The 12,500-nt window shown below is 47.2% G+C and overlaps 1 protein-coding gene across 1 annotated transcript in view; it reads left to right on the top strand.

Annotated features, from left to right (window-relative positions):
• Positions 1-12,500, top strand: part of abcc8 (ATP-binding cassette, sub-family C (CFTR/MRP), member 8) — a 55,427-nt gene that overhangs the window by 31,313 nt on the left and 11,614 nt on the right. Inside the window, exons 21-25 of the mRNA XM_031565437.2 lie at positions 512-592; positions 7,044-7,181; positions 8,305-8,430; positions 8,848-8,944; positions 11,445-11,692. Of these exons, the coding sequence (XP_031421297.1) occupies positions 512-592; positions 7,044-7,181; positions 8,305-8,430; positions 8,848-8,944; positions 11,445-11,692 (690 nt within the window). The remainder of the gene's footprint in view (positions 1-511; positions 593-7,043; positions 7,182-8,304; positions 8,431-8,847; positions 8,945-11,444; positions 11,693-12,500) is intronic.

The raw sequence follows: 12,500 nt of genomic DNA on the forward strand, positions 1-12,500 counted from the left end.
CTCTCTGGTCTTACCCTCTTGTCTGGACTAGGCCCCATGTGAATTTGTACTATCTAATGTTATCTAGCACACACACATCCCTTGGAAGCTGAAGTGGGCCAGTCCTCCCATTCAAGCAATAGAGGGTCAGAGGGACAACCACCACCATGTCTCTATGTCAGCTCTTTCTTCTTTCTCACCGCCACTTGGTGTGTTTGTGTCCTCATCACTTCCTCGCTCTCTTTCTCATTCTTTTTCTCTCTCTCTCTCTCTATCTCATACCATCTCTCTGTCTGTTCAGGAAATAGGCCAAGGTCACGGCACCTCCCTGAATACTAAGAAAAAAAAATATTGTTTTCCATGCATCACTGTCGTGATTAGCACTGAATTATTAAACAGCACTATTTTGTCCCAGTCATTCATCTTCTCTCTCTCTCTCTCTCTACCCCGGCCCTCTCTTTCTTCTTATTCCCCTCCCTGTCATTTCATTTTCTGTCCGTCCCTCACCATCTCTCTCTTCTCCCTCCACCAGGGAATCATCTTGTCAGGAGGTCAGCGGCAACGCATTAGCGTGGCAAGAGCCCTGTACCAGTCTACTAATGTGGTCTTTCTGGTAAGCCCTCTATTCTCTCTCTCTCTCTCTCTCTCTCTCTCTCTCTCTCTCTCTCTCTCTCTCTGTGTGTGTGTGTGTGTGTGTGTGTGTGTGTGTGTGTGTGTGTGTGTGTGTGTGTGTGCGTGTGTGTGTGTGTGCATGTGTGTGTGTGTGTGTGTGTGTGTGTGTGTGTGCGAATGTCTACATAGCAGTTTGTCCTTTTGATTTACTGGACCCAAGGGTAGTCATGTCATCATCAAAGTGCTAAGTCACAGAAAGCTCACTCCACACCTCCCGTTAGTGTCCGTGCTCACTCCACACCTCCCGTTAGTGTCCGTGCTCACACTATATTCTCATATAATATAGGCGTTAGTGTCCGTGCTCACACTATATTCTCATATATTATAGGCGTTGCCACAACCGAGAATTAAATGGAGGCCCATTGGAATTAAATGGATACACGGTTTGCTGTTACATGCATTGATTAAATATATTAACTAGAACGTGCACTTATCCACATGCACTCTCAATCAGTTAAAGTGCATGCCATAGTAAATGTATTTGTATCCTACAAGAGGATTACACAACGTAAAAACGAGCAAACATAGAAGATGAAGTGACCACCCAAGCCATGTGTTTAAAAGGACAATAACTAGAAAACACAATACATAATGAAATACACAATACACATTTAAATACATAAAATGCAGACCTGCTGCATACACATTATGTGTGTCTAAACAGGTATATCTTTAGCTCACTCTTCAATCTACAGACCGTAAAGGTGTGGGCAGAGCATTCCACAGTTTAGGTGCTACGGCCTCAAAAGATCACCATGGGTCTTTAGGCGGGTGCGTGGGACAGACAGTAAGTTAAGCTCGTTTGACCTAAGAGAGCGAGCTGATGAGTGGAGCCAAAACAGGGAGCCAATGAAAAGATGGTGATATGAGACCGCCTAGAAAGGGAATAATGGAGCCCTTGGGACACCACAGGACAGTGGAGAGAAATCAGACACAGAGTCTCCAACAGAGACAGTGAGACTTCAATCAGTGAGATAAGATGTAAACCAGTCTAATGCTGTACGTGACCTCTTAATGAGAACATGGTGGTCTACTGTGTCAAACACAGAACCGAGGCTGAGTAGAACTAACACAGAAAAAATCACCCACATCAGAGGACATTAAAATATCATTTGAAACCCTCAAAAGAGCAGTTTCAGTAGAGTGTCATTTCCGAAACGTCTCGGTTACTTACGTAACCTCGGTTCCTTAAGCAGGGACCAGATATAACAGAATGGTACATGACGTCAGCCATGGGCTCAAATCGAAGCATTTATCCATTCACGCCTGAAAGGCTGCGATTCGACCGCGCTCTCTCCTGAGCCCGCCCCCTCAGGAGCCTATAAATTCAGCAGCGCGACACGAACATATCCTTGGAAGAAAACTGAGCAAGAAGTATCAAACCAAGGCAACACTGTACACGCTAAACTTGTTATATCTGGTCCCTGCTTAAGGAACCGAGGTTACGTTAGTAACCGAGACGTTCCTTATCGCAGTTGACTGCGATATAACAGAATGGGACCGTATACATTCCCGCGTGATAGTACAGTGGCAGCCAATCACACACACCAACTTAATGCATTGCTTTTGCCCTCCTAGAGGTTCATACAGCAGCTGGCGGTGAACATTATAGGGCATATCCTTTGACATAGGCGACAGGGATCAGTGATCCCTCACCTGTAGGAAACAACCCTGGAATGGTTCATTTGCAACGTAACACTTAGACACTAATGAACACATACATCATTACATCGTTCTCAGGCCAGGGGATTCAGAGATCGCCTGCCTGCAGAACTCCTTGTAAGAAACTAGGTTATACCTAGGCGACAAGGATCAGTGATCCCTCGCCTGTAGGAACAACCCCAGAATGGTTCATTCGCAACACAACACGTAGACACTAATGAACACATCCATCATTATATCGTTCTCAGGCCAGGGGATTGAGAGATCGCCTGCCTGTAGAACACCTTGTAAACAACTAAGTTCAGCCACATCTAACATATAGAATCTAATGAAAGTGTGGCGAGAACTCCAGCTTGCAGCTTTACAAATATCTTCCACTGAGACTCCTTTCACTAAGGCCCAGGAAGAAGAGACCCCCCGCGTAGAGTGCGCACGCAACTTCTCCGGGGGATCTAAAGACAAACTCTTATAAGACAACACGATAGCCTCTACTATCCAATGGGAGAGGCTCGGTTTTGATAGAGGTCTGCCTTTTGCACGTGCACCAAAGCACACAATAGCTGGTCTGAATGCCCCAGTGCGCTCTACATAACAGCGGAGAGCGCGTACTGGACAAGCCTATTCAAACGTATACAGAGCCCGTGTCGACACTGCTCGGGCACTCTGTATCATAGCTACCCCCGCGTCTGATAAGCCTGACGCTAGGAGCCTGCACCTTTCAGGTGCCAGGCCCTGAGACGCCACAGCTCTGGACGGGGATGCCAAACTGTCCCGTGCGCCTGTGATAGGAGGTCTCTCCGAAGAGGCAGCTCCCAAGGCTGTTGCACTGACATATTGATCCAATCCGCTACCCACGGCTGGTTGTGCCAGTGGGGGGCTATCAATAACAATCTGCCCTCGTCCGCTACCCTGCTCAGCGCATGCTGGAGGAGCGGAACTCGGGGAAAACGCATGTAGGCGCAGACTCGGCCACTGGTGGCTCAGTGCGTCTATGCCGAGTGGGGGGTTGTCGCCCCCTAGCGAGAACCAGAAAAGGCAGCAGGTGTTCTGCCTGCTCGCAAACAGATCTACCTGCACCCTGAAAAAAACGCTGCCAGATCTGCTCTATCCCCTGAGGGTGTAGACACCAATCTGCTGCTCGAGGGTTGCCCCTTGATAACAGGTCCGCCCCATAGTTGAGGTGGCCTGGAATATGAACTGCCCTGTGAACTGCTGCCCACAGGAGAAAGCGGTTCGCCCAGTGGTGCCGTGACGGGGAGCGCACTCCGCCTTGGCGGTTTATATATGCCAATGCCCTAGTGTTGTCCGTCCTCACCAACACATGCGGACCACTTAATCTGGGTAGAAAGTGCTGCAGCGCAAGGGCTACCGTTCGCCGTTCGCCTCTGGTGGAGGCATCTGTGGTTACCCCTACGCGGTGTGTCACTATGCCCATAGTGCCTGACGCCGCGAGGAACCAGGGAGTTCTCCAGACTGCCAGGGTTTTCCTGCATCTGGGGGACACCGTTATTCTGCGTTATCTGTCTCTGACTGCATTGAGTCTCAGAGACAGATACCACATTTGGAACGGCCGCATGCGCAACATCCCCAGCGGGAGAGCGATCGCGGCCGATGCCATCATTCCCAACAGATGTTGGCAGCACAGCGACGGGACTGACTGTCCTAGTCGGATGCCCGCATGATCTGATGGCATTTATTGGGTCTTGGGACAGCCTGACCTCCATGGAGGTGGAGTCTAGAACCATGCCTAGGAAATGCGTGGTCTGGCCTGGGCACAGCACGCTTTTTCCCTTGTTTATTACGAAGCCTAGGCGATGCAGGTGTGCCACCACTAGATGGCAGTCTTGCACCGCTGTTGCTCTTGAATGAGAGCAACGAACCAATCGCCCAAATAATAGAATAAACGCAACTGCGTTGTCGTAATGGGGCGATGGCTGCTTCCACGCACTTTATGAAAACCCTCGGTGCCAAGCCAGGCCGAATGGGAGTGCGTGGAACTGGTATGCTATTCCTCCGAACGCAAACCTCAGAAATTTCTGATGTCTGGGGTTGTTCAGGGCATGGAAGTAAGCATCTTTGAAGTCTATCGTGATGAACCAATCGTTTGGTCTTATGAACTGCACTAGCCGGCGGGGGGTCAGCATTCTGAACTTCAGCGGCATGAGTGCTTTGTTCAATACACGTAGATCTAATATTGGCCGATAGCTCCGTCCTTTTTGGGGACCAGGAAGTATCTGCTGTAGAAGCCTGATGCTGCCTCCTCGGGAGGCACTACACTTATTGCTTCTTTTTTGGAGCCGGGAGTCTATTTCATTTGTAGGAAATGAGACTGTCCCCGCTGCACCTGATTGAGCAGGCTCTCCGTCTCCAGCCCGAAATCCACCTCTGGAATGGGCTGATTGGAAAGCGGTGAGGGTGCTTCACTGCCTCGTGGTGTGTTGTTACCAGGAGGGAGGGTGAAGGACTGGGATGGTGGAGCGGGGGGGGGGTGCAGCAGAAAGCGGCTACCGGACCCCCGCTACCTGTTGCCGACGCTGTGCACTGCTCAGCTGGGAGAGTTTCTCCAATCTGAGCAGGCGTCGGCTGTCTCGCATCCCTGCGATCCCAGCATGGGAGGCATTTAGCCTGCCGAGGCACTGGAACGAGAGAAAATTTGTACAGCGAGTTCGATAACCCAGTAGGCTAGCAGCTAACAAGCTAGGTAGCTAACTCAACCTTCTTAAGTCTAGGAAGTCTTATCTCGCGGAACTCACGCTAGTGATGGGAGTACAGACCGAGTTCGTTCACTTCCCCAACGGTGATAACCGTCGGGCAACAAGCTAGTTCGCAGGGTAGTCCGTAGGCTAGCCCGCTATCAAGCTAACAAGCTAGGCAGCTAGCTCGAATTTCTAAGTCTATAAGCCTTAATTCGCGGCACTAAGCCAGCGAAGGTAATAAGACATAGTTCGCTTACCTTCCCAACGGGGACGGCAGCTAGGCAGCAACCCAGTTCGCAGGGTAGTCAGTGGACTAGCCAGCTAACGAGCTAACTTGGTAACTCTAACTCTAAAAAGCTAGCAGGCTAGTCAGAAACTGAGCCAGCTAACCAGCTAGGATAGCGACTCTACTTTCTTAAAATTAAGTCGAATCTTGTAGCGCCCTGAGCTAGTGAGGGTAAAAAACCCGATTAGTTCACCAACTCGTAATGAGCAATAGGCACAAGATGTTCAGAAAATGAGCGTAGAAATGAGATATACTCGGAGCTGGGTGCTTTGTCTTGCGAAGTTTTCATAGAGGATATGTTCGTGTCGCGCTCCTGAATTTATAGGCTCCTGAGGGGGCGGGCTCAGGAGAGAGCCCGGACGAATCGCAGCCTTTCAGGCGTGAATGGATAAATGCTTCGATTTGGGCCCATGACTGACGTCATGTACCAATCTGTTATATCGCAGTCAACTGCGATAAGGAACCCAGAGTTAACTTCTAATCATATCATCATAAATACTCTGCCTCTCCAATGCAGCAGTGAGTTGTTTGCCACAACCTTCTCTAAATATGTTGCCAAAGTAATACGTTTAGATATAGGCCTATAGTTCTTGGACACAGCAGGGTTTAAGTTACTAAGGGCTGGATGGTAGCATGCTTAAAATAGGAAGGAACATATCCTGTAGATAGTGGAAAATTAACAATAGCTGATACTGTGGGGTTAAAATTTGCAAAACCCTTAAAAATAGAGAAGAAGGTAGCTTCATCTTCCTAACCATGGACCTTAACCATTACCTTATCAACACATTCAGTAAGGAACTTACAATGATTATAATCATTGACAGAAAAAATATGGTAATGTGGAGAGGGGGCGGTGGAACAATATTATGAATAGTGTCAAATACAATTTTAGGATTTCTTTTTGAAGAAGAAATTATGTTAGCAAAATAAGCAGTCCGGGCTTTCCATAGTTGTGAATGAATAATTCATAGGGCACAGTCCATATTCCGTTGCCTGTTTCAGCCAGGAACAGGAAGGACACATTTAGCCTGGTAAACGAGTCATTCAGTGCATAGCTTTGTGTTTAACCACAACATGTGTGTCTCAACGAAATCCATATAAATCTATACATTAATGCTGTGTAATCTGTGTAACTGTCAGGGAAAAAAACCCTAAACTGTTACTTAGTAGATTAAAGACACCACAACTATAATAAGTGACCTGTTACACCAGGCCCTCGGCGGAGGGAGCCGCTTAACCAAGCTCTCCCTGCCGTGCCATGCTCAAAACAACTCCCTTTATTCAGAACGCATTGTTTACATTAGATGGCAGACAGGATGCTGAGATCTTACACCTGCCCACCAACAGACATTTCACAACCCCCAATTCCTTCTTATCGTATGTAAACATATACGTGAGGTATCTGGGTTCACATTCTTGGCTCTGCTAAGTGTCTTCCAAAAGTCCAACCTACACACACTTTACAGACAGCATTTTGAACAAGCCTTTTAGTTAAAACATTCATGATAAAATATACTAATACTTTCTTTAACAGTAACAGCTGAAGCACAGTGTGTGTGTGTTTCATGGCAGCTAAATTACGCCCCCCTGTGTCTGAGTGTCCCCCTCTCACTGGTGTTCTACCTCTCTTTCTTTCTCTCTCTCCTCTCTCTGTCCTCTCTCTCTCCTCTCTCTCTCTCTTTCTCTCTCTCTCTCTCTCTCTCTCTCTCTCTTTCTCTTTCTCTCTCTCTCTCTTCTCCCTTGTGCAGGATGACCCCTTCTCTGCCCTGGATATCCACCTGAGCGACCACCTTATGCAGGACGGCATCCTGAAGCTGCTGAGGGAGGAGAAGAGGACGGTAGTGCTGGTCACACACAGGCTGCAGTACCTTCCCCACGCCGACTGGGTGAGTCATGGCTGACTTATGGTGCCTCAACCACGTAGTAGAGCAGAAATAGGCCTGTGATAGGCAACTATGTCACTGTAACCGGTGGAACTTTTCAAACCGACGGTGAGAAGCTGCAGGGATAATAACTACACGTGTACATTGGAGTATGGGGTTAAGCACTGCCATTTGCCTTTTCATAGTTTAAAATGAGGTCTAGTCTGCTGGTAGAGTTTCAACATCCGAAATGAAAGCCCTCTGCATATCAGAATATCACAGAATGTTCGTTTACACACCTTCATAAGAGACACCTTTCAGTATGCACCCACATGATTGTCAACATCCGAAATGAAAGCCCTCTGCATATCAGAATATGACAGAATGTCTGTGAATGTCTCCTAATGTCTGGGCCCCCAGTAGCTGGCCCTGTGACTGTGTGGCTTGAGCTTGCTGGTCTCATCCTCTGTGCTGTACTCACAAATCACTACTCAGCGTGGCAGCTGGTGGGTCGTTCAGGAAGGCTCTTAAAGACGCTGGAAGAGAGCCAAGAAGAACTATCGTTTTTTCATTTGAGTCGTCTCTTCCGTCTTCAGGGCCACATTGACACACTCAAGTGCCTGCAAGTGTGACTAACGTGCACACTCTAAATCAGCCTTAGAGGACATGACTAGTATCAGTATTCAAGAATCAAGTATTTGAGCTGGAGTGACGTGTAGCTTGTTTCATACTGGGACTAAAGTACAAGAATGGGGATCAGTTGAGCCAAATGGATATCCAAAGAAACCTGTGATGTCCATAAGAGTATCATAAGGGCGGAGAAAATATTGGAAAGCTACGTATCTTGATTCTTTTCTCACAAGTCTTGAGATGCAGACACATCTGTTCTTACAGACACATATCTTTATTTCACCCTGCTAGTGTATGAGGGTGTTTTGAGAGGAAAGAGTGGATATGCCCCTGCATTGAAAACAGTTTTCAATGAGTCACTATGGGAGCACATGGCTTGCCTTCCTTCCTGTCATTGATATAGGTTGGGGAGCAGAAGGATTTGTTGGCTTCACTTGAGAAGGACACATCATTTGTTCTGTAACTTCTGTGACCTTTTAAAAAGCCCTGTGCTTTTGTTATTCTGGCGGATCTCCAGATCATTGCCATGAAGGACGGGAGCATCCAGACAGAGGGCACGCTGAAGGACATCCAGACTGCCGAGCCAGAGCTCTTTGGGCAGTGGAAGACCCTCATGAACCGACAGGACCAGGAATTTGAGAAGGTGAGGCGTGACATCGGGGGCCCACCAGTGTCCATCCCACTACATCTGTGAAACGCAAAAGTCCTGTTGGGTCACAGATTGTGTGTTCGCTTACACACCTTCATAAGAGACACCTTTCAGTATGCACCCACATGATTGCCAAACGGTTCTACTCCACTGCCCTCACAGCAACTATCACTCTTCAGAGTCTGTTTATTCATACACATCTGAACTAACGCCCTAATGATTAATGGCACGTAATTGCTATGGCACATTTTTCATTGGTAAAAAGATGGCAGATGAAGTCCTTCCCACCATTTAAATAGTTTGTTTGCTCTGTGGAGCAGTTTCCTCCGATGGAGCAAGTCATCTCATGCCTGTCTAGCTGCCCTTGATTACATACTCTCCCTCGTGTGTGTTATTTGCCCCGTGGCTCAGGAGACAGTGGAGGACAACATGACGGCACTAGAGAGGAAGAACCTACGCAGGACCATGTACTCACGTGAGGCTCCGAAGACCGTGGACGAGGATGAAGGTAAACACAAGCCCTGATAGCATCATTTCCTTGTCACCGTTGACGAATGAGAGGTTCACTGGTCTTCGTCTGTTGTTTATGTCGAACATCTGGAGGATGTATAGCACACCATTAATGTTTGTATTGTTTGTCACTGTTTCACGTTCAAAAATGTCAGCACCTGAAAAAGTTTGAAATGTAAATTTGCCTTCAGTGTACTGTGATATTTCTCCTCCAGTCTTTTGGTCTAGATCCATCATGTCCAATCACAACAAAATCACAGCACAGCATGTGTTATTGATTCACAAATCCCTAGTCCCTACGAGTCCAATCAAATAGCAGAGATGTGTTTTGAAATCCTGGTATTGTCACATACAGCAAGACTGGCTAATCCCTTGGAGCAGTTTCTCTTTGTAACTGGCTCTACTTTGCTTCAATCTTAGAGCCAATCTGTAATACCTATTCCCATTGAAAGGCTGTATCTGAATTACAATGAGTTACTGTCTGCAGCACTATCTGAATTACAATGAGTTACTGTCTAGGAATCCACACGCTGGGCCAGCCTTGTGCTAGACATCTGCAAGACCAGCCATTCGATTCGTGTAATCACAGAAAGTCTTTGGTCATTTCACCCTGTTGTTGATCTCTGTGTTGTCTGTTACTGTTAGACGACGTGTTCTTTACCAGTTCTGTGTTGTCTCCTGTATCTTGGTGGCATCTCACTGTGGACTTGTGGGATTTCTTCAGCTCTGGGTTATGCAGGTGTGGGTTGATGGCATGGTTTTCTCAGTGGTGTGCACGAGTGGTGACTTACTGCTCTGTGTGTGCTGCTTATCAACCTCCCCATATCTCACTGTGCCCCCCACTCCCCTCACAGCCCCCACTCCCCTCACAGCCCCCCCCCCCCCCGCCCCTCCAACCAGGACAGTGACACCAGCATGTGTGTGATGCCTCAGTGGTTCCCTGTTTGATGGTCCATATGTGTCTCTCTCTCCCTCTCTTTGACCCGACACCACACGCACTTGTGTGCACATGCGGTAGCTGCATGTGTGATGCAATGAGGTATATTTGGGGTGTTAAGTGGGTGTTAAAGCTTAGCAGTGCCGCTAGCACCAGTGTGTTGTGTGTGTGTGTGTGTGTGTGTGCCAGTTGCAACTACTGCATTTTTCCACATGTATTTGACTATTATCGGTGACAAATGAATGGGTATTATACTGAGGAAAGAACCCGTATTCATTAATTCATTAATTCATCCATCCATTCTTCCTTCCTTACGCTCTTTCTTTTTCTTTCTTCTTTTCTTTCCCTCTTACTGATTTGACCATATCTGATCCTAGATCAGGTACGTCATTAGATATGTATGATTAAGGGGCCTAAGCTTGATACAACTGGTTAAGCAAACGGCTACTTGGCCTGGTTGGTAAACAGTAGATCTCATCAAGATTTACATTGAGCACAAATCCCCTGACAAAATGCTATCCAGCCTACAACAGGGGCTGTCTTAAACAGGCGCTGTCTTAAACAGCCATTTCATTTATTGTGCGCATATAGGCCTACTTATGTGCCTCCCATGCAGAATGTTCATATATCGAGAAACTGAAGGATATGTGGTACAAGAATTTGCAAGCTCAAGACGCCTCTGCCCTGGATAGATATATCTTTCCCTAGAGACAGTGTGAACACCCTGTACACTGTCCTACTGATGTCCCCTTTGCTCGCTGTCGTAAAAAGTTTGCTAGAAGACACAGGCAGTTAGAATTCAGCCAATCTGCCAAAAACATGAGACCTGCTGTTGATATTAGAGGTCAAACAGAGGCTTCTCAGGGAAACACACAGACAGCTGTGCTTAGGACAAGGGGAAGGGAAAGAGCTACACAGTAAATGAAGGTTTTGAGTCAGGGGAGTGATTCAGGGCTGTTATGTCTGGTCCATTCAAAGGTTTGTTTATTTAGCGCCGGTAATGACAATCATGAGCAGAAAGAACACTGTAGTTACCTTTATGGTGAATGTGTGATAGGGTTATTCAAGGATTGTTAAAAAAAATTGAATGCTCGTTTTTGAGAACATTGTTCTTATAATGAAACTTCATTCCTCATTATTTCACCCGATTCTTTCAGGTGTAGGCAAACATGTTATGTTTTTACTCGAGCGTGCTATTAAGACTTATTTGGCCCATTTAAAATCTATATTATCCATCCAACATGCTGAGAAGAGACCAAAAATAAGATCGCTATCACTGTCATTTCGTCCACATGCGAGTAATGGACATCTTAATCTCGTTAATGTGGCCAGTGAATGTAATGTATGATTTAGACCATATTGAAATATAAGCTGCTGGTTCAAGTAAATCGTCTTGAAGTCATTTTGTCCACCCTTGTCCATCCAAGCATCCCTTGTATATTGTACTGTACCGCTTGCAAGTGTGTGAAGTACCCCTTACTCAACTAAAACAGCAGACTGCAAACTCCCGTAGCCTTTTCTGTTGTCTCATTCACTCTTGCCTCTCCTTCCGTGCGTCCAGAGGAGTCTACGGAGAGCGACGAGGAGGAGATCCTGTCGCAGGTGATGCGGCACCGCACCACCATCCCGTGGAAGTCGTTCGGGAGGTACCTGAGCTCGGCGGGCCTGCTGCTGCTGTCGCTGCTGCTGCTGTCGCAGCTCTTCAAGCACTCGCTCATGGTGGCCATCGACTACTGGCTCGCCCACTGGACCTCACACGTCATCAGTGCCAAGATCCAAGCGGCCGCACACAACTGCACCTCAGCACAGGTGAGGGCCAATGGGGGATTGAGAAATTGTAAGTGGGCAGAGCAGATCACAGACATTTTGTTTTTATAATTAGTTATAGTTAGTTTTATAGTTTCATAGCTTCATGAGCTGATTATACATGGCAGAGTGAGGTGTGTGTAAATATGGCCGGCTGAGGTGTGTGTGTGTGTGTGTGTGTGTGTGTGTGTGTGTGTGTGTGTGTGTGTGTGTGTGTGTGTGTGTGTGAGAGAGGGAGGGGGGGGGGGTCTTGTGTGGTTCTTGGGACCTTGACTGTTTGTTATGGGAAATATGAGCTGTGTATTTCTGGCTAATGTGCTGACACAGTCCTCAGCAGTTGTCCCTGCAGCCTCGAGAGACTCAGGGGTCGTTGACTGCGGGCGGAATGAGCCATTACATTTCAGAAGAGCTTTGAAGGACTGCAGCTTAAAAATAAAGAATAAGGATCCGATCTGTGTGTTCGAATCGCATTAATCACACCGCGATAAGACTTACTTACAGAATAGGATCATGCTTAACGCAGGAGTGACATGTCTAAAGATGCGTATGCTCATTGGCACATTATGATTGCAGGAGCTTTAGTGTTTAGCTTTAGCTTTAGTGTTCTCAGTAGACCCACAGCTCTATGTTGCATATGTATTAATAGTGTATTTCCCCATCTCATGAAATGCCAGCTCACATTTCCTTCTGCCAAGCCATGCCAGAGCCATCGCTGGCACCCCACCACTAACACACAACCCGCAAGAGTCCCCAAGCACACAGGCATTAGTACCAGCACACGTCAGGAGCACATGTTCCTGGTCACCGTGCC

The sequence above is a fragment of the Clupea harengus genome, chromosome 3, assembly GCF_900700415.2.
Source record: "Clupea harengus chromosome 3, Ch_v2.0.2, whole genome shotgun sequence".
Lineage (NCBI taxonomy): Eukaryota > Metazoa > Chordata > Actinopteri > Clupeiformes > Clupeidae > Clupea > Clupea harengus.